The sequence below is a fragment of the Leuciscus leuciscus genome (assembly GCF_965113295.1).
Source record: "Leuciscus leuciscus genome assembly, chromosome: 11".
In the NCBI taxonomy this organism is placed as follows: Eukaryota; Metazoa; Chordata; class Actinopteri; order Cypriniformes; family Leuciscidae; genus Leuciscus; species Leuciscus leuciscus.
Window position 1 is genome coordinate 23,224,771 of NC_138735.1, and position 22,761 is coordinate 23,247,531.

General features: G+C 35.9%; 1 protein-coding gene across 2 annotated transcripts in view; it reads right to left on the reverse strand.

Annotated features, from left to right (window-relative positions):
* Nucleotides 1-787: 787 nt before the first annotated feature.
* Nucleotides 788-22,761, reverse strand: part of fndc3bb (fibronectin type III domain containing 3Bb) — a 65,748-nt gene continuing 43,774 nt past the window's right edge. For both annotated transcript variants that reach the window (XM_082183381.1, XM_082183380.1), the window contains exons 19-26: nucleotides 21,031-21,209; nucleotides 20,347-20,460; nucleotides 19,606-19,755; nucleotides 14,877-15,163; nucleotides 11,813-12,022; nucleotides 7,662-7,828; nucleotides 6,880-7,007; nucleotides 788-2,866 (exon numbers count right to left, since the gene is read on the reverse strand). In XM_082183381.1, coding sequence (XP_082039507.1) covers nucleotides 2,567-2,866; nucleotides 6,880-7,007; nucleotides 7,662-7,828; nucleotides 11,813-12,022; nucleotides 14,877-15,163; nucleotides 19,606-19,755; nucleotides 20,347-20,460; nucleotides 21,031-21,209 — 1,535 coding nt within the window. In that variant the 3' untranslated portion in view covers nucleotides 788-2,566. The remainder of the gene's footprint in view (nucleotides 2,867-6,879; nucleotides 7,008-7,661; nucleotides 7,829-11,812; nucleotides 12,023-14,876; nucleotides 15,164-19,605; nucleotides 19,756-20,346; nucleotides 20,461-21,030; nucleotides 21,210-22,761) is intronic.

A 22,761-nucleotide genomic window follows, 5' to 3' on the forward strand; every position in this document is an offset into this window, starting at 1 on the left:
TATTTCCATCATCAGCAGACACCAGCAGTGATTCCCTTTACCTGGTATTCATGCAAACTGTACATATGCACACTACCCAAAATGCCTTAAACTGTGTGAAGTACTGGATGACAGAGCACTGTAGATGTAAGCACTCTAACATTGTACCCTATGTGGGAGAGATACAATGGTGCTGAATGATAACATCCCATGCCATTTAAAGCCCATCACCAAGCTTATGCCATTGGATCATAGTACATAAATGCATAGCAGGCATAAAAAGTGCACTTATTGCAGGTTTGTGAACAATGCCGTGTTTTGTAAGCTTTGTGTTTGAATTCAGTATGTGTTACTTGTTGGCAATGACATTCAAATTAATGTAAAACCTTTTCTTGAGATGCCTGTAAAACACAAGAATCTTCAAGAGGAGAAATGTTTTTGTTAATGAAAATATTATGAAAGATATTTGATATATTGTCTATATGCCTAAATTCACACTGTGATGCATTTTCTGGAAGGCATTATTGTGTTATATACATAAAGGTTTTGATGTCATGCAGTATTACTTGATTTTAAAATTAAAATGGATTTTGTGTTATCGACTACACAGCTTGTTTGTTCTTGGAAACGCATAAAAAGAAAAAAAAAAAGAAAAAAAGTTGACTCCCCAGCACGGAAAATCAAATGAAAATGTTTGTTTTGTGTCCTTCTGTAAAGATAAAATGTAAATAATAATAAAATAAAAAAATAATTAAAATATAAAACCTAATATAATTGATGGTCATAAATGAAATACAAACACCTCAAATTGTTTCAGAAATTTAAAAAAATTTATTGTGTATAAATATATTACATATATGCTACAGATACATAATCATCTTAAATACAAAGGGTAGTAATTTTCAATATCTATACATTTAAATTGATATGGTAGTTTTTTTTTGTTTTTTTTTTAAATATGTCTATGATTATAATTTACATCAATAAATGTGACAGTTATGCTTTAAAACAAAATGGTAATATGGAATGATTTTCATGAAACAATATGCAAGCATGGAAAACTATGTCTAGGCCACTTATTACCTGATATCCAGCTAAATTCAGCTAAAAAAAAAAATTAAAGAAAAAAATATTTATGTTTTCCACTTAAAAAGATTCTGGGTCTATAGTTCTTAAAAAAAAAACGAAAAAAAAAACGTCTTCAAGTGTTTCCACTTCAAGTTTTCTAGTGTCAAGTCATTTCAACTTCTTTTAATCAGACAACAATGGAATGTTTGTCTAAAAAATGTCAGCAATTCATGGGTTTCATCAGGTCCCTTTCCACAGGTGTATTAATCAAGCACAATGCAGTCTGCATTCATAATCTAGGTGCTTGATTTTATACACCTGTGGAAAGGGACCTGATGAAACCCATGAATACACATATATACGATGAGTAGTTAAAAGTAAAAATAAAAATGCCAAGATTTGGCTTAAACTTGCTGTTGTGCAGATGAAATCACAAGGTCTATCAACCTTTTCAGAATCAAAACCAGAATAACAAACAATACAAATATATCTGAAATAAGACAGGTTAATGATGTTAAAATGCTGCGGTATATTTGGAAAAATAATAAAGATTTGTCATAAAAAAGACATGCTACATGAGGAAAATATTGAATCTGACAGTTCTGATTCTTGTAATAAATAAATGAAGATTGCACTGTGATTTGCATTATAAAGTAAAAGTATATAGCATAAATAAATCCAACCAAACTGTTTCTGTATATCTTTTTTGCTCACTAACTTTGGTTAAGGGCTGATTGAGCTAGTAAACATGATCATGTACTGTATGTGACCAGGGTAAAGGGTTAATTGAATACTGTAAGCAGCAGATCTGAAATGATTTGTCATGAAAGATTGGAATTGTGGATTTAAAGGCACAGGTTCACATCACATCAAGTCCCTGAGGTACAAACACTCCAGACTTCACAACACTGTACATTGATGATTGATTGCAAAGACTGTCATTTGACTCTCTTTGGACTGACAGTTGCTGGTGTTTTTTGAATTTTTTCCTTTTTTTGCACAGAAGGCCCAAGGACACCTCTTTTTTTTGTAAGACAAACTAAAGTATAAAGCTTTTAAGAAGCTTTTAGACAGACTTTCCAGGGGCACAGATAAGAGAAAGAGAATATTGGTGATGTTTATCTGTCTAGACACTGAATTAAAGATAAATCAAAACTGACCATTAAAAAAAACATCCTCAGACTCCATTATTACATAACTTGAGATCCGAAAGGCCACTTATTACTTTAGTGTTAAAAATCTCCTAAATACTAAATATAAAATGTATAAAATATGCTACAGCATCTTAAACTAAAACAAAAAAACAAACAGGCGCAGACGCCGAACAGTACGTTTCATCATTACTGATTTCTTAAAGCTGTAACTCACCTTATAGAAACTGTAAAAAACCTGTAATAAAAAATTATATGAAATCTGCTCAGGTGGTCGTTCTTAAAACTGTAAAAAGTGTATTTTGGTCAATGACCAAAAAATAATACTTGCACTAATGGTTTTGCAAGCTTTAGTTTAAAACTCAAGTCTAAATCAGAAGCTGAAGCAGGAAGGCCATTAAGACCGAGAGAGAGGCCACCCCAAACACTATGAGGCCGGCGAACTGTTCATCTGTGAGTGTTTTTCCCATGGGCACCCTGGTGACGTCCGGTTCCACAGCCAGAGTGGCGTCAGACCGCCGCAGGTTGAAGTGAGCGGACGGGCTGAAGGACCCGAACAGCTCCTGATGGGTGTCTGCGCAGCGCCTGCATGCAAACACTCGCACACGGTAGTCTGTGTTCCACTGTAGGCCGAACAGCTGGAAGGACGTCTCGTCTCCCTTATATACCTAAGAGACAGAAAGAAAGTAATGCATTAGCTCAGATCAAGTTCATCCTTCATCACGGTGCATACTTTTGGATACTTAAAAAGGAATTATTATTATTAGGATTATTAGGGCCCAAGCCCTGAAAGTTTTTTTTTTTTTTTTGCCTTTTTGCCACTTTTGGGGCCCTTAAATGATTTTTTTTCCATCCCATTTACCCTATATAATATCTAAGTATTTTATTATTAATAATAATAATAATAATAATAAATATAGTGTATTTATTTATTTATTTATTTATGCCTTTAGTGTAACTAAAATCACCGGGCTGGCGGTGTCACCGGCTTGGGCCCGCAATCGCTGCTCGCAGCTATATTTATTATTATTATTAATAATAAAATACTTAATATATTATTTATTTTCCATCCCATTTACCCTATATAATATCTAACACAAATATATGTAAATATTAATATTTAATAAAAAAAATTCAAATTTAATAATTATACAATAACACAAATTATACCCAATTAATTAAAGACATAATATATAAAAATAAATGTATTACAATATAAATGCAAACGTGTAAATGGAAATATGAAGTAAATATGAAATATATATATATTTTTTTTTTTACATAAATATTACTACTATATATTTATAATTGACTGGCAATGAATAAAAAATTTAAACAAGTAAATTAAAAAATATATTTGTTATTATAATAAAAGGTGACTGGGATTGAGAATAAACATGTAAATATTTATGTATATACATATGTACAGTATATGTATATAGATCTGTAAATAATATATATTTAAATGCTATCCCTTATTATAAAAAATAAGGTTACACTATTTCAAGGTGTCATCATTACAGTGTAATTATACATTTAAGTACTGAGTAATATTAAATAACTACATGTACAGTACTTACTATAGGATTAGGATTAGGTTGAGGGTTAGTTGCATGCAATTATGCATCATTTACTGTTATTACTATAGTAACTTCATGTAACATATGTAACAAGGACACTGTAAAATAAAGTGTTTCCAAAAATAATTTAACAAAAAACATTGTTTTAGGCAGCTACAGCAAATGCATTAAAAGATCAAATGAGGAATGAATCAACAAGAGTTTAGGTTCACTGGTCATCAGAAAAGAATCCAAGATTGAAGAAAGAAGGCCAGACAGTCTTTTCACTCGGCCTCTGACCCACATATTGCAAAATATAAATCTTCAGAGCTCGCTAATAAAAGACTTCGGTCTGCCCAAAGGGAATCTCAACAAGACACTGTAATCCTTTCATCTGGAGAGCGAGACACGCTGTCATGATCAATATCATAAGAATGAGCTGTCCTTCTGTTTGTTCATAAAACACTGATGATGTTCTTACTTGAATACAAACATTTTTCCTCTATGGTTGTGTATTTAAAAAAACACTGTAATTTAAGCACAAGAGAAATGATGTTTGTACTGTATGTAACGGGACATTCTGCACTAATGACCCCTACAATATGCTTAATAGTCTGTATGTAGCACAAGGGCACAACTCAATGGAAGATTCAATTCAATTCACAGCAGTAAGTCAGTGTGCTTCACAGTCAGAATCAAAACTAATTATTCTACATCTTTTATTGGCAAAACTAAGTATATGTATATATATATCTCAATAGCTCACCGAATGTGGTTGTTGACAAAAGCATAAGCCATTTTTGGAAAAAAACCACTGTGCAAATGGAAAATAAAAACAGGCCTAGTAAATATTGTTGAGGTCACGTATTCAGACTTCGTTCCACCTGTCACATGCAGCACTCAGAAGGACCGCAACATATGTCTCCATGGAAACAAAAGAGATTTTAAGCCTCTCAATAAATGGTAGCTCAGTTTAGGTGAAGTCTTGATATTATTGCCATGAAAGACACACAATTATGTATGTATAATTAGTCTTGTGTATTAAAAATCCCAGTTAATTAAAGGCAATGAAAATATTTACATAATCTTGAATGCTACATGCTACACTAAAAACCAAGGCAGAAAAAACTAATTAAAATGAGACACTTTAGTGGTATTTGCATAAACGGGGGATAATGGCTGCTCAGTTAAACTGTTAATTAAGCTAATATATTGCCTGGGGAACTCCAGTCCTTTATTGAACTGTTTTGTTTAAATCAAAATTAATATAGCAAGGCATTGGTGAGGATGAATTTAGTAGAACAGATGAATGACTGTAAGGGTGAATCACAAGAAACGTCAAGGGCTCAGTTGTTCAAAAAAGTTGAGGACGTTTTGGAAATGTTTTGCTTTCCAGGATCAGGATACATTTGTGCCGGTTTTTCAAAGCAAAACTGGATTGGAAAGAAAACAACAAACAAACAAACAAACAAAAATCCCCTTCCGTTAAAAGTGAGACCCCTACGGAGGCACTAAAGTATGGAAGCTTGTTTCCGCCACGGAATAAAACTATTTAATTGCGACTTTAGATCTCACAATTAAGATGTATTTTCCTCACAATTTCGAGTTCACATCTCGCAATTCTGACTTTTTTTCTCAGAGTTTATAATAGATAAAAAGAGTGTATAATAGAGTAATAATAGTCATTTTTCACATTACATGAAAATATACAGCTGCTGGGCAGAGGAGAACTGCTGCCCCGACTGAGCCTGTATTCTCCCAAGGGTTTTTCTCCATTTCTGTCCCCTGATGGAGTTTGGGTTCCTTGCCACTGTTGCTTTTTGGCTTGCTTAGTAGGGGACACTTAAAGGGACCCTCACCCTCAAGAAGATATTTTAAATAATGTTGGTAACCAGACAGTTGACAGTAGCCATCGACTTCCATAGTAGAAAAAATATGGAAGTCAATGGGGTCCATCAACTGCCTGCTTACCAACATTATTTAAAATATCTTGTTTTGTGTTCAACAGAAGAAAGAAACTCATACAGGTTTGGAACAACTTGAGGGTGAGTAAGTAATGACAAAATCTTTAAATTTGGGTGAACTATCCCTTTAATATTCAACAATATTATTGATTTAACTGCACTGGATTGTCTCATCTATTGGATGAGAACTGAACTGAGCTGGACGATGACATCACGGTTTTCTGCAGAACTGCTTTATAGCTGAATTGAGCTCATTTCATATTTAATGATCTTTACACAATGATTGAACTGAACTGAATCCACACCGAACTGATTTCAATAGTATTTTTAGAGTTGCTTTACAGCAGACATGAACTCTGTTTGCATCATTGAATCATTACTTTCCTGTTTATCACTCTGAATCTGCTTTAAAACAATCTGTATTATATAAAGTGCATTATAAATAAAGGTGACTTGACGTTACAGTAATGAGAATTTGGTAGGAAAATGACTTTAAACCAATGTCTCACCTTTGTGAGATTCAACCATATATATTCATGAAAAAGACGCATCCTTTGGAGAAGAGAGGACAGAAAATGTGAAGGAGGAGGTAGTGCGTTTTCTCATTTTAATGAATAAATCCAGACAATTTCAAATGTTGTGAATTTCCATTTGATTTATCGCACCATGGAAGTGGCGTAACAAAAATCAGTTCACAACAAAAGCGAGTGTACACCTGGATGGACCCAATCGTGCTGATAACATGTTTCCCTCTCTCTGCGTGCCTTTCCGACCCCACAGCACAACTGAATGAATCCTTTGGGACTGTGTGTACGGGAGCACTCAATTTCATTCAAATGTTGATTGTGATGAGTTAAAGCAGATAAAATGGAACAGAGAGCAAATGATGCAAATAGCTCGAGCCCTGTTTCCATTTCCTGTTCTAAATGAATTCTATTCATCGACAGCTTGTCTCCTGTGACTGTGGCCATATGTAAATCTAGCATAGAAAAGGACAGTGTTTCTTCCGTGAAACAAAGTAAAACTACCATATGGTATTTTTAAATCGCAAACATTTAAACAAAAGTATCAAACATTTCCAACAAGTCCAAGTTCTTGAAAAACAATGTGGGGGGCAACAGCTGTTTTAGGAAGTAAAAGATGAAGTTTGGATCATACCTGTTTAAAATCAGATTCTCTGCCTCCCAGCACCTGTAGCACATAGCTGATTCGGTCTCCTCTCATTGGTGGAATACTCTCCCATGTGACCTCACAGGTATTTCCCTCTAGTTGAACAATTTTTGGGGCTGAAGAAACAAAAACAATTTTCAGGGTTTTTTATTTATTTATTTATTTATTTTTACATCTTTTCTTCTATACACTACCATTCATAAGTTTGGTATCAGTAAGATATTTTTATTTTATGTTTTACACGTTTGTTTGTTTTTTAATAAAAAAATAGTCAAAAACAGAAATATTCTAAATGTTATTACTGTTTGTTTATGTTAAAATGTTTTCTATTTTAATATATTTTTGAGTATATGTAATTTACTCCAGTCTTCAGTGTCACATGATCCTTAGAAATCATTCTAAATGCTGATTTGCTGCCCAAAAAAACATTATTATATCAATGCTGAAAACAGTTGTGCTGCTAAATATTTTTCCAGGATTCTTTGATGAATAAAAAGTTCAAAAGAACAGCATTTATTTGAAATATAAATATTTGTAACATTATAAATGTCTTTACGGTCACTTTTGATCAATTTAATGAGTCCTTGCTGAATAAAAGTATACATTTCTTTTAAAAAAATTACATGCATATACATTATATATATACACATTATATATATATATACACATTATATATATATACATATACATACATACATACATGCATATATAATAGCGATCCCAAACTTTTGTAGCTCTACAGATGAGTACAAGTATAATAAATGTGGTACCTTTCAGTGTTTGTGGCAGAGATTTGGTGGTGCTGAAGGTGTACGTCTCCGAAAACGGCCCCTCGCCCGCCTCGCTCACTGCCTGGATCCGGAAACGGTACCGGCTCGATTCGCTCAGTCTCTGCAGCTTAAAAGTGTGGCTTGGACCTCGGTAAACCACCACAAACCTAACAAGATAGTGAAGGCGTATTACAAACATGAACAAACAACATTAATTATAATTTTTAATTAACTGGTAGCCAAGAATTTCTTTTAAAATCTTGAGTGCAAATGGAAAAAAATGTGATTGATGGCTTGAGATCAGATAGCTGAACGCTGTTCCGTTCACTTTAATAAATAGCATGAAGGTAGAAAAGATTGCGCGGTACAGGCAGGCCTTCATTACCTCCATTTAAGAGTCCAGACTTTACTGCTTATATGGTTAAAATTTTTCAGAAGAGGAACTGAGGCTGAAAGCTTAAAACCGGGGAGAACACGGGCCTTTATTTGCTTCTAAATTAGCCATCGTGGGTCAGTTGACAAGCAACTCTGAGAAAGCATTAAGCCATGTGGTCTTGATAACCCTGAGTCTCCTATTCTAATTCCCAACAGCGCTTTGAGATCAAGTCTTATCATTAACCAACTCCACCTTAATGGACCCACAAACACAAAATGTGCTTTTCAGATTATCTGCTTACATCAGAGAGAATAACCTGCCCTACGGGTGCATCAGGGACAAATTAAAGTGCATGCATACGCACACACACATACAAAGATTCTTTACTGTGAAAACAAATTATATTCAAATGAAGAACATATTTTACATAATTTGAGCAAAATTACCAAGATTTTGATGTTAAGTACAAGACTATTGTTCTTCATTATGAACCAGGATTATTGTTAACTCAAATTAAAACCATAAAAAAACTCTTGAAATTTGCCAAGGCAACATTTCTCATTTTCATTTACAGTAGTTTATGTAGAAGTACTAAAATAACAACTAAATAAACTACAACTAAAAACTGAAACTTAAAAACTATATAGACATTTTTAAAAAGAAACTATCAAAATGATACGCAACAAAATTACTAAACATTTTTAATAAAAATAAAAATAAAAAATAAAAATTAAATATAATTCAAAATATTACCAAAAACTATAATGGTAGGGGGTAAAGCATTACAATTAACAAGAGTTACATAATCAGATTACTTTTTTCAAGTAACTAGTAAAAGTAAACACAAGTTACAAAATTTTCTCATTTATTGACTGACACCTCTCCTGTCTCCATGTTGAGAGAAATCGGGAATAAGTGCAGTGGCGTCGTGTGCGCTGTGTGAACATGATTGGTATTGTGGTTCTAGACTAAATGTGAGCAAGCATTTACTCATCTCACTTGCACTAAAACAGATTCAGTATTCCTCAAAATGAATAAAAACTGTGAAATGCAAACTCAGCATTTTACTAAAACCTGCAATAATTTAATGTTAAATTGCACAAATATTCTTAATGTATTAAGTCTCGCTTTTTTATTTAATCTTTTTGCTGCTGACCTTCGATGATCCATTTCAACCATAACAATAAGCAAAAACGTACTCTTTTAGGGAGTAATGCAATATTCAAAAGAATTAACTTTAAAAGTAACTTTCCCCAATACATGATACTAAAATAACACTGAACGAATAGACAAATGGCTTTCTTAATTGTTGTTATATAATTTTACAAGTCATTTCTAAAAGTCTAGAACAAACACTCACCGTCTGTGCAAGACTGACTAACATTTTTACCAAAAGGTAATAAAAGTACCTTTACATATAGGTCAATTAAATATTTAAAGCCCACAATCAGTTGGTTCCTCGCTGCATGAAAGGCTTCATCAGTTTTCTAAAAATACATCTAATTTAGCCTAATTATACAAGTAGTAAGTAAGTAAGTAAAGTTTATTTCTAAAGCACATTTAAAACAGCTTGCGCTGACCAAAGTGCTGTACATAATTGTATTGGCCACAGGGTAATAAAAACACATGTAATAGAAATACATTTACAAATAAATTGAGTTTAGGCTAAAACAACATTTACAGAGAAACGGCAGGTTGAAACACACTAGGCAGGAAAAACATTTAAGATGCCTAAAAGGCCAATGTAAAAAGGTGGGTTTTAAGTCTAACTTTAAAAATATCAATATGAGGGGCATTTCTGATGTCGGGTGGTAATCGGTTCCACAGCTGAGGGCCAGCAACAGAGAAAGCTCTGTCACCTTTTCGCTTAAGCCGGGACCGTGGGACATACAGCAGGCCCTGACTGGAAGATCTGAGGGCTCTGGAAGCTGCTTGGGGCTGAATGGTATTTGCTAAGTAGCTTGGGGCCAGTGCGTGTAGAGATTTAAAAACCATTAGCAGTATTTTAAATTGTATCCTAGACTGGACAGGAAGCCAGTGCAAGGAGGCTAGGATGGGTGTAATATGTTCATGTTTTTTTGTGTTTGTGAGCAGTCTGGCCGCTGCGTTTTGAACCATTTGAAGCCGTGCCACTAGAGTCAGAGGAAGACCAAAGTATAGAGAATTACAATAGTCTAAACGGGAGGTTATAAAGGCATGGATGACTTTTTCCAAATCTTTAAAAGACAGGACAGGCTTGAGTTTGGAAATTATTCTCAACTGATAAAAACTGGATTTCACTACAGATGATACTTGTTTTTCCAAATTGAGTTCTGAGTCAAAAATAACGCCTAAGTTACGTGCGTGAGTTTTAACATACGGTGCAAGGGGACCAAGGTCGACGGTGGTGGCAGTTTTGGATCTTGAGGGGCCAAAGATGATAACTTCGGTTTTGTTCTCATTCAACTGAAGAAAATTATTACTCATCCAGATTTTGATTTCTTTTAAGCAGTCTAAAAGAGGTTGCATTGAGTTGCTTGATTTTAGTGGGATGTACAGTTGGGAATCATCTGCATAAAAATGGAAAGCAATATTACATTTTCTAATAATTTTTCCTAGGGGGAGCATGTATAGGCAGAAGAGTACTGGACCCAAAATGGATCCCTGGGGGACACCATGAAGCACAGGTGCAGGCAATGAATAATATTGGCCTATGTTAACTGAGTAAGTTCTTTGATGGAGATAAGAATGAAACCAGTTTAGAGCAGTGCCCTTGATGCCAACCCACTGTTCAAGACGCTCTAGTAGTGTACCATGGTCTACAGTGTCAAATGCCGCACTAAGATCCAACAAGACTAGGATGGCATTATTTCCTGAGTCAAGGGTGAACAAGAGGTCATTTGTCACCTTTAGCAGGGCTGTCTCTGTGCTATGGCGAGTTCTGAACCCGGACTGAAATGGCTCAAATGTCTCTGTGGAATTGAGATATGAGAGCAGCTGCGTTAACACCACCTTCTCCAAGATTTTAGAAATAAATGGCAGTTTGGATATGGGCCGGAAATTATTGTGACATTTTGCATCTAGATTATGTTTCTTTAGCATGGGCTGGACAACCGCGTGCTTAAGATATGTGGGAACAATGCCGGAGGCAAGGCTAGAATTAAGGATAACTAGAATAGAGGGACCAACAACATCAAAGGCATCCTTGATGATCTGTGGTGGAATGGGATCATGTGGGGTTGTTGATATTTTCATGTGTTTAACAATGTCACATAGCTCATTGTAGGACACTCCTTGAAATTTATCCAGTGTAGCTGTAGTTGTAGGGTGGAGTGGTATGGTGTCAGAAACAACATGAGCAAACTGTGCTCTGATGTGGTCAATTTTCAGAGTAAAAAACTTCACAAACTCTTCACAATTATTAATGGATGCCTCAATTTCTGGATAGACTTGTGGGTTAACTATTGAGTTAATAGTATTAAATAAAATTCTAGGGCGATGAGAATGTCTAGTGATAATATCCGAAAAATGCTTAGCCCTGGCTTTTTTTGCTGCACTTTGGTAATTGGCCAGAGAGTTTTTAAATATTTCTAAAGAGACTTGGAGGTGGTCTTTTTTCCATTTACGCTCCGCTCTTCGAGAAATCTGCCTGAGATGGCGAATGGAATCATCCATCCACGGTTGGGATTTAAAATTAGGGCGTTTAAGTTTCAGAGACTTCAATAAGACCAGTTAGTCATGTCTCAGACTAGTTGATTATGAAAATATGTATTTTTGCACATCCTCCAGTGCTAACCTCTGATTCTTGTCCTCCATCTGCAGAATGTAGGTAGTGTCGTCGTTGAGTTGACTTCGGCTGCTGAAACCCCAACGTAGTTTGAGACTCTGGGGTCCGACCGCTGCACACTCAAGCCGTGGTGGAGAGGGCGGCAGGGGCCTCGTCCTCACCGTTAGGGTCTGACTGAAGGGCCCGGGGCCCATTTCATTTTCTGCTCGAATCTGCAGGCTGAGAGGAGAAAGAAAGCAAATAAAGTGTTAAAGCTTTTTAATCTTGTACAGTTGTTAGCTCCCTAGGGTTTAAAAGGCTAAGTCACTTCTAAAATCAATTCTTGATTCTCTTCAAATGATCTCTCTTCACTTGAACGACCCAACAGACTATTCTAAGTATACTCGGTGTCAATGAATCAGTATTGGTGACTTTAAAGGGAATAAATCAGCCAAAAATGAAGCTCGGTGACCTTTCAGCACAAATAAAAAATGATCTACTCTGGTTAAAGGGGTGGTGTTGCATTCGAATGAGGATTTCTAAAAAGTTACCCATCTGATATCCAAGAATCCAATTATTGTAAGTGCACATGGGACAGAAAAACATTTCTAAATTGTTTTAGCAGAAGAGATCTAAAAAGAGGGAAGGTTATTACAATACCTGGCTGGTAAAATTTTTATGAATTCTAACAATGCAATGTTCTGAGAACATAAACGTGGACCGACGTGAATGATGCTCGGAACAGTGCTAGATCGACAAAGGACAAAGAATTTTTTTAATAAATCACACACTGCTCTTGTTTGAATAACTTTTTGAACTTTAATAAGGATTCATTTACATTTAATTTATACAGTGAAGACTATGCAGTGCAAATTGTTTTCCATTTGATTAGGCCTACTTCAATTTCTGTACCTGAAAACTACTGTAAGATCTACCTGAAATACTCAACTAAAAAGCAGTTTATTTAATTTCTATCTTTGTTCTGTTGTATTAGTTTGTGCTATTACTGTTATTTATTGGTCTTTCATAAGGTTTTACATTTATATTAGTTAGGCTAGTAGTTTTAACCGATGTCTCGAAAATGGAATAAAGAATTGTTCACTGGTATTTTGCTGTCAAAAAGTTCATTTTAGGCCCTGCTCATGTTGTTCTAAACCTGTATGACTTCATGTCTTCTGTGGAACATATATCAGTTGCACTTACACAAACGCATTAGAACCAGTTGTTTTTGGTGTCATTTACTCCCTGAATAAAAAAAGAGCAGCATGGACATTCTTTAACATCTCTCGTTTTGTGTCTTATTGAAAGAAAGTTATACACATTTGGAACAACATGAGGGTGAGGAAATTATGACAACATTTTACTAATATTTTTGTTGAAACTGAACAATTTTAAAGATTCTTTGGTGAATAGAAAGTTGAATAGAACAGCATTTATTTGAAGAAATCTTAAAACATTTGAATGGTAGTATATTTAGAGAGAGAGAGAGAGAGAGAGAGAGAGAGAGAGAGAGACAGACAGACATGTTTTCATCGGGTTTTTTTAAGCAAAAAAAAGAGCAAAAAAAAAAAAAGAAGAAGTTTATTAGTATGACATAAATACGGAAAAGCATTAGGACACTTTGTGCTTGTCAAAAGCGATGTTTACAACTAATGTGATGTTGCTAGGACACCTGTGTGAACATAAGGACAACTGAATTCGTATAACCATTTAAAAATCACATTGACTCCAGTTGGTAATTGCAAAATTGCAAAAGTTGAGCATAATTTGTTTTCAGAGACCACGTAGCTGTTGAAATCCACATACATTTTGGTAACATAGGGTCAATCAGGGTGAGCTGCAACGTTATTTTTGAGGACCGCTTGAGAAGGATATCGAAATCTCTAGTCCCATTAGAGATACAGCATTATGCATTCATGATAATTACGAGTACATTTGCATTTGGCATATTAATTGGGATGTATTTCACTGTCCATTACCTCAATGGAGAAGTCACTTCTGTGTCCATTTAATGCTGTCATCCATCCCAAATTAAAGCCTTTACCTCAGGTAACATTTAACAGACTCGCTTTCCCGAAGCCTATTAGCCCGATGACCATGTGAGAGAGTAATTTTTATATGCAAATGTGTTATAATCATCCCTTTAAAATATATCCCTATTATTTACATGAGGAGGACTTCAGGTTTCCTTTTTTTTTTTTAAGTACCATAGCTCTACACTCTTAAAAATAAAGGATCCAGAAAGGGGATTTTGCAGTGAAGCCACAGAAGAACCATTTTGGTTCCTCAAAGAACCTTTTAGTGAACAGTTCTTAAAAGAACCATTTTTCTTAATTTGAAGAACATTTTAATAATCCAAGAACAATTTTCCACTATAAAGAACCTTTTGTGCAATGGAAATATTCCATGGCTGTTACATGTCCTACAATAAAAAAATAAATAACCTTTATTTTTTTGGAAAGATACTACTGTAACACCATGTTTTTTGACATAATACTGTAGTTTTTTGTAAACAGCATGGCGCATGAATATGGCAGCCATTCAGTACCATAGTATGTATCCAAAGTACCGTGGTATTACCATCTGATACATTAACAGGACCATGGTACCTCTGTGGTTTTGTATAAAAAAAACACTAAAAAAAACTATCCCCTTCTAACAACTTGCATCTACCCAGAATGCACCATTTTGCTGAGCACATCTTGAGCCAGACATAAGTGGAGACCATTTGTACGGCTAATAACACTAATTCAGGGACCTGCTCGTGGCTCACCAGCACTCTTCTATATATAACAGAACCACATGAAAATAAGGTCCCCGGTCATTGCTAATGCACATAAATAAATAAATAAATAAATAAAGAGAGAGAGAGAGAGAGAGAGAGAGAGAGAGAGAGAGAGAGAGAGAGAGAGAGAGAGAGAGAGAGAGAGAGAGAGAGAGAGAGAGAGAGAGAGAGAGAGAGAGAGAGAGAGAGAGAGAGAGAGAGAGAGAGAGAGAGAGAGAGAGAGAGAGAGAGAGAGAGAGAGAGAGAGAGCTGATGATGCAGTATGGTAGAAAAAGAGATACGAAGTGTTAAACAATATGTCTTGCTCACCTGTACTCGCTGTCCGGCAGCAGGTCCCTGATAATGTGGCAGGTTGCGTTTTCGGTGGTGATGATGTCGTCTCCCATTGAGATGCTGTAGGAGGTGATTTCTGCTCCATTACAGTGGGGCTCGTCCCAGGTGAGGGCCAGACAGGTGGAGGGGGAGAAGGAGTCACTTTCTGTTGGGGTCGGAGGGAGGTCGAGCAGGTGAACTCCGGATACAACATCAGGGACTGCTGCAGGGGTCCGACACGTCACCAGATCACTGTAGGGGCCCGCCCCTGCCTGGTTCACTGCCTATGAACCGAATACAAGAAAAAAATGGCACCATGAAATCAAAAATGAAAATTCTGGGATTCTTTTAATATTGCAGTATTTCAAGGGCAGGACAACATGTCACTCACATGAGATTACAATTAATAGCAAACCACGACTATCCAATCAATACCAAAAGGACAAAATCAAGATCCGCCCTACATTTATTCTTGTTCGAGAAAGTTTCACTTTGATATACATCACAAATTAGGGAGGAAAAGACTATTAGACTAAATTAGGGAGTCATGCTGACTTAAAACTCAAAAGTTAATAATCAGTTTTGCTGATATATATACAATCAAGCATTTGTTTTATCAAAATATTTGGAAGGACAGTATTTAATACTGAGTATTTTGGAGAGTACAATTCATTCTCGGTGCTGATAGATTGTTTTGCATCAACTACATAACAAACACAATGATTTAGAGCCAATTAAATGTGAAGAGGACCACTGAAAGGTCAGAACATTTCCAGATATAACAGCTCCAGTCACAATTTGCAGGTTTATTTTTGGTGCATTAAAACCAGTTTGCACAGAGACAATGATAATGTACACACCAATGCATGTAGGCTGAGTTTACTACAATAAGTTAAATAAAAATACATATACATTGTAAACAGAACGTGTTTATACTGTGTGATTAAGGTTTTACACTCTTCTTGTTTGTTTAATTATAATGCAAGCAGCGAGTAATGCATGCATTTTCAATGTGATTATGCAAAATTTTATGAGCTTAATTAATTTCAGGAACAATTAGAATAATGTGTTTCCTTGAGTAAGAACTTAGGAAGATGATTTATTCATAACTCATTTCACTGTGAACTATTGATTCATCACAAACTAAAATGTTAATTTAAGCAAGCAAATGCTAGACTAAAATTTACAGTACTGTAAGAATTCATATATTGTTTACTGTACATTTTCTATTTTCAAGTATTTTCTTCAAAAACAAATGTGAAACCAAATCTATTTTTATCTTAGTTTTTTTTTTTTAAATAAAGGTTCCTTTAAATTCAACAGTTTGCAGATGCTGCATTTTTTATTATTAAATATATATATATATATATATATATATATATATATATATATATATATATATATATATATATATATATATATATATATATATATATATATATATATATATATATATAGCATATAAAAAAATATTGCAGTCAACCACTACAAACGACAGTAAAAAGCAAAAGCTTATTTAAAGGTGCTCTAAGTGATGCGACGCGTTTTTTAGGCCCAAACATTTTTTGTCACATACAGCAAACATCTCCTCACTATCCACTAGCTGCCTGTCCCCCGAACACACTGTCAAAAAACGCAGTCTCTCTAGACACCACAGGCTCCACAAACGGCAACAAAAACAAACTGGGCTCACCCGCACCACGAAACATAACAAACAGTGCTCCAGCCAATGACCAACAAGAAGTATTGGAGGGTGGGGTTTGGGGGGTTAGTGCGCGACTGCGCGTACACATGAAGGGGGTGTGGAGGAGAGAGAAGCATGAAGAGGGAAGTTTGAATTATGGTCGACACACGACCAAAGAGACGACGTTTCGATGAACAAATTGCAAAGAAGAGGGAAAAGGATAAGGAACGCGTGAAGTCCCGAATTTACATCGGAAAAACCTTCGAAAGGTGGCGAGAACTCCGCCGGCAGAAGGGCTTCCAATCCGACATAAGCCGCGTTTCCACCGCAGGAACTTTCCCCAGGAACTAGGAACTTTGGGCTGGTACTCGATGTGTTTACACCGCAGGAACCAGGGTCTAAATGAAGTTCCGGGTAAATATTTCCCCTTCCGATAGTCCCTGCTCATGAGGTAGTACCAGAGAATGTCTAATAGGAAGAGAATTGGCACTCTCTGGTTACTTCCGGTTTCTGGACTGGCTGCAGTAACACGTCTCTGTCCATGCGGGGGCGCTCGCAGGCGAGTGCAGAATGAATGGAGGTCTATGACGCTAAACCATCAAAATCCACTTTTCTCAGGATATAATTTTTTGTCTAGTAATTTGAATGTTGTATTCGAAAGGAGATGCAAAGAAATTACACATTGCTGGGTGTTAGATTTTTTAGAGTCACTTATTTGCTTTAAAAAGTCTTTTAAAATGTCAATGACGTCATACACATCGTACGACCAGAGATACTGCTTGACGGCAATCCTTCAGTCGCTTTGGTGCTTTCGCGCTTGGCACTTTCTTTTCTCTCGAGGCATCGACAACACAGCTGACACAGGTAAATACACGTTCTAGAAGAGTTTTTGTTTTGTTTGTTTCTGGTCCCGCTTCGGATGCCACGATGCCATCAAGCGGTATCTCTGGTCGTAATCAGTCCTGCACTGACCAATCAGCGTTTATTAGCAGAATGCTAGCGTGTTATGGGCAACAACAACTCAACCTGTAAGAAATCGAAAGGACATAAGTACTCGTTCATTCAATTTTAGACCTATAACCCATGTTGAACTTGCAAAACCTACAATAAAATCTGAGATTTCTCAACGGCAATCGGGTGAAAGAGACAAATTTAGCCGTCTAGCCCCATAGACTCCCATTCAGTCTGCACTCGCCCGCGATCACCTCCAGTGGAATTCTAATGGAACTGCAACCAAGATCGATACAATGGGGCTAATAGGAAGTGCCAAGGCTCTCCGTAGACAGGCTCTGGTAGTACTTTTTCAAAGTTCAGGAACTTTCAGGGGTGGGACTTGTGCGCTGCACAAGCTGATTGGTTGTGTTCTCGGCGCATTTTGGTTGAATGATTCCACGCAGCATTTTATTTATTTTTAACCTCCCTTTTAAAAAAATCTATTGTGGTTTGTGTCGTGGCTTCATGCAGTAAGAGTTGTCTATCTGCAAATATGGAATTTAATAAAAAAAACTGGTGGACTGGTGACGAGTTTCAGGCTTTATTAAGGATATTTGTGGAAGAGGAAACTTTCTGCGCGTTCGTCCCAGCCATCTCACGGTCAATGTCCGCAATAGCTGATAACATACAAATTTTATATCTAACGTTAGCATTACGAGCTTACTGAACACGCTTTCAGTGCTCGCCTCTTTTCTGCCACAGCTTTTATTATTAAGTCATTATGTTTACACATTTTCATCTATTGCAAGGCACTCCAAACCATGTTACAAATTTACTATAACAGGATTGAAATAGCGCTTTAAGGTTAGAGTAACAAACAACTATTTACAAGACTGTCACTATTTATGATTGATAGACGGGGTTCAGGCTTTTTTTAAGCGTATTTGCGAAAGAGGAAATTTTTTGCGCGTTCGTCCCAGGCATCTCACAATAACTGATAACATACGTTGTCTAATTTTATAAGCATACGAGCTTTCTGAACACGCTTTAGTATCAGTGCTCGTCTATTTTGTTTTGTTAATTACCTTGTTAGTAAACCAATACATAACTGCAGCACAGTTTGAATCTCCTCCATACTTATTATAAATGTGGCGCTCAAAACTGATTACTGTCCGTCGCAGACTGGGAGGAGCAGTTGCGCGCAGTTTACCTTCCCGGTACTTTAGACCGCGGTGTAAACGCAGAAAGCAACCGGTCTGGGGCAAAAAAAGTTCCTGGGAAAAAAGTTCCTGGGACCAATTGTTCCGGGTAATTTCGGTGGAAACGCGGCTATAGTTGCTCTGTTTTTGCAGAACAGGTAAATCCATTTTTCTTTCTAAACTGACGTTCATGTTCGCCAAACCAACACAAGGATGTCATTTATAGGCTATTGACAACTTTGACTAAATTTGTTTACGACGCTGCCGTTGTTTATGCTCACTGGGAAACGCGAAGCTAACGTTATCTTGCTATTATTGCATCCTTGTATGGGAGCTATAGTTATAACCTCAGGTGGCGAAACGATTAAGATAATGTTTCTCTTTTTCTGCATTCTGTTCTGCAATATATAAAAGCATTTATCTAACTTGGCGACATTACACATTGAAATAAGTATCAGTAAAACTTAACTTTGTTTGTAGTGACTATTTTGACTTTCCTTTATGCCGGAAGGGAGGGGAGGAGGGAGGAGACGGGATGAGGAGGAGGGAGGGTCTAGCTAGCCTCCGTTTTGTTTGACAACAATTCGAATGTCAACAAGAAGTTACGACTCCCGGGATCGCTTAGAGCACCTTTAATACCCATTTCACAGCACTAAATATCTTGAAATAAGCAGATAATTAAAACATAATTTAAAAAACAAACAATAAAATAAAAATAAAGCAGTTAAAAATAAAGCTATTAAAATTTTTTCATTAAAATAAATAAATAAAGCAAATAAAAAATTAAATACAACAATAATATAAGAAAATAACATCATAAAATAAAATAAATCCACTTTCTTTTTGGCTTGTTTTAATTTATATTAATGTTTTAGCGCATGTGTCAAGGTCCTAACAGATCATGAACTACCTGTAGCCTGCAGCAGTATTCTGTTGATGCCTCCAGGTTGGAGATTTGGAAGTAGGTTTCCGATCCACTGTAAACCATTTCAAGAGAGTCCAAATCACGTCCCCAGTCCAGCCGGTATTCAGAAATGTCTATCCCAGAGCTCTCATTGTTCTGGGGATTGAGATCAGAGCAAGCATTACACTCCAGGAAACGAGAGCAACAAACGCATTTTTCCAGCAGTATGTGACTAATTACCTGCTTGACACGGTTTCATCAGGACAAACACAAGAGAGCTAATGCACCATACGCACCAATAATAAATGAAAAAGCCTCTCAAGACAGCAAACAGAATGAGTCTTTGTCATTCAGGAGACATCAAGGATTAAAATCACATTCATTTTCATTGGGAACAAAACATTAAAGGCCCTTTGTCATGAAAAGCAAGTGTCTTTTGAGAAGAAGTGATAGAAGTGAAGGAAGCATTTTGCGTGGACACAATCTGCCACCTTCCTCTGGCAAGAATCAATCTTCAACACTTTCTGGGTGATCGATGATGGTATTATGATGAACTTTCGAGTTTGGATGGAGTTTCTGTACCAGTATTGAGCACATATTCGTATAATTCAAAACAATTTTCTTTCTACGAGTCCCAAAGCCATTGATTGCTTCTGAAAATTTATTTCTTTCTCAACGCAGCAGAAAACCAGTACGATTCATAATTTACTGTATTGTATACAGTGTGAATGGCTCTTGCAGACTCACCTCCCAGGTCACATCAGCACAAGTGTGTGATGTCACATTGATGGCAGGGGGACTACATTGTCCTGGGGGGCCAGCGGCAGTGCTTATTTCCACAGATTCAGAGTAAGGTCCATACTGGAAAAAAGGAGAGAGAGAAAGTGGCTGAGATTTAGAGCGTTTTAGCAATCTCAAAGGTAATGAATGGCCTGGGTTCTACAATAAGGAGGGAAATCTGTTATATGTGACAAAATATAGATATAATTGTTTGAGATATAATTTGTCCTGACTCATTGCTTATGAAAGAGAATAAAAGCTAAAATGTCTAAAATACTTGCCATGTTCCCTTCACTAAAAATATATATACAATTTATATTGTGGCACTTGGGAAGAAAAATATTAATTTGTGAAATAAAACCACCTGAATGGAGAAATAAAATAATAGATAGAACGATAGATAGACAGATAGATAGATAGATAGATAGATAGATAGATAGATAGATAGATAGATAGATAGATAGATAGAACGATAGATATATATATATAAAAAAAAGGTGTATCAGTCTCAGTGTTATTTCAGTATTTTTTAAAAACTATTATAGTATTTATTAATATTTGGAATTAGCTTTTATTTTTATATTTTTCATTTTAATTTTAGTTTAGATTTTTGTAATTTTGTCATGTGTTTTTGTGTACAAGGTGACTTACCCCAACACTGTTGGCTGCACGAACTTGGAACCTGTAGGTAGTGCCAGGGAGCAAATTACCCACAGTGCACTCTGTTTTAGATCCACGGTACACCTCCGCCGGCTCTGAAGCTTCATCTATTGCACACATCTCCAAGCTAAACTCCACACCTTCACTCTCTTCACCACACACAGGACCATCTGGAGAAACGAAGAATTAAAAGTGTGTAAGAGAAATATAGAGACAGGGACAGAACAATAAGCAATCATTTAAAAGTGCAAAAGTCAAACCATAATCCATCACTCCAGTTCAATACACATGACCACAACGTTAGGACTGTTTCACACATATTAGTTTTGGTGGCCATATTAACAGGTTATAGAAAATGTGCTGAGCTTATTTAGAAGCCCCAAAATAATAATTAATTAAAATATATTTTAAAAATTGTGACTTGGGAGGATAATTAATAAAAGTGTATATTGCAAAACAAATGACAATAATAACAATAATAATTCATAAATGCCTCATAATAATAATAATAAAAAATTGTGAAGGAGGTGAGTTGACGAGGCATTTTATGAATTATATCATCATGAATAACTCATAGAACTGTATATTGCACACAAAATAAACAATACTTTATTTAATGCCTCATATGAATAATTAAAAAAATCGTGACCTGGGAGGTGTTGTTGACAAGAGAAATTTTATGAATTAATAAAAGCCTATAATTGCAGAACATTAAAAAAATATATAATTTGAAATGAATAATCAGAATGATAATAATAATAATAATAATAATAATTACTATTAATTTATTACTACTATTATTTTTGATGTTTTGCAATATTTTATTTCAACTATTGTTTAAAAATACATCTATCTGGCTTGATACAAGTTACACAGGTAGACTAAAGCATAAAATGTATGTAATGTAAATGATTTACCTTTCTTTTCCTCATGTAAATGACAAATCAAATTTGTAATATGCACACACCCAATAAAACTTTTATGGCCATTATTATGAGAAACATTCAATACTGAAACTCATAAATTATTTTCTGTATAGAGCCACAGTTCTAAAACGCTGTTGGTGTGAAACCACAATGCAATCCTACTGTCGTTACGCTCACGTCCCCCAGACACATGACTTGATGATCTCAGAAGGCATCCATCTACCAGCCTCTCAAAACCAAAACAAGATCTCAGTTCCCTCTACAACTGTGGCTAACTGGCTACAGGAAAGAAACTGATCAATCGCAGTGATGGAGAACATGCAGGAAAGCTCACGCCTGATGTCCGAGCTCTCAGAGTCAGCATGGACGCCTGAAATCAGCACTGCCATTTCACATTTATTTATAGATGGTGTTCAGCCTCTTAGATGAGCCCACCTTCACTCAAAAACAGTGAGTCAGGGGTATTATCACTAACAAACAACTGCATTATACCTCTAGCTCCCTCAAACACACACGCAAATGCAAACACAGACCCACACTAAATAGGGTTATGCAATGTGTCAACACAAAAAGTAGATGCAAAGCTGTTGATCCAGGTGCATTCTGGGTAATTTTGACTTCTATAACTATAAACCCTCTGCCTATTTCACTAGACAAACATAATTAGTCTAAAAGCACAGTAGCACACAAGTGTCACTTTAACTTGTTTTTAACTTCAATTTCTCTTTCCAAATGGATCAAGAGATTTGTTGAATAGGGTCATATTGTGGTCATATACCTATTGGGGGGTGGGGTC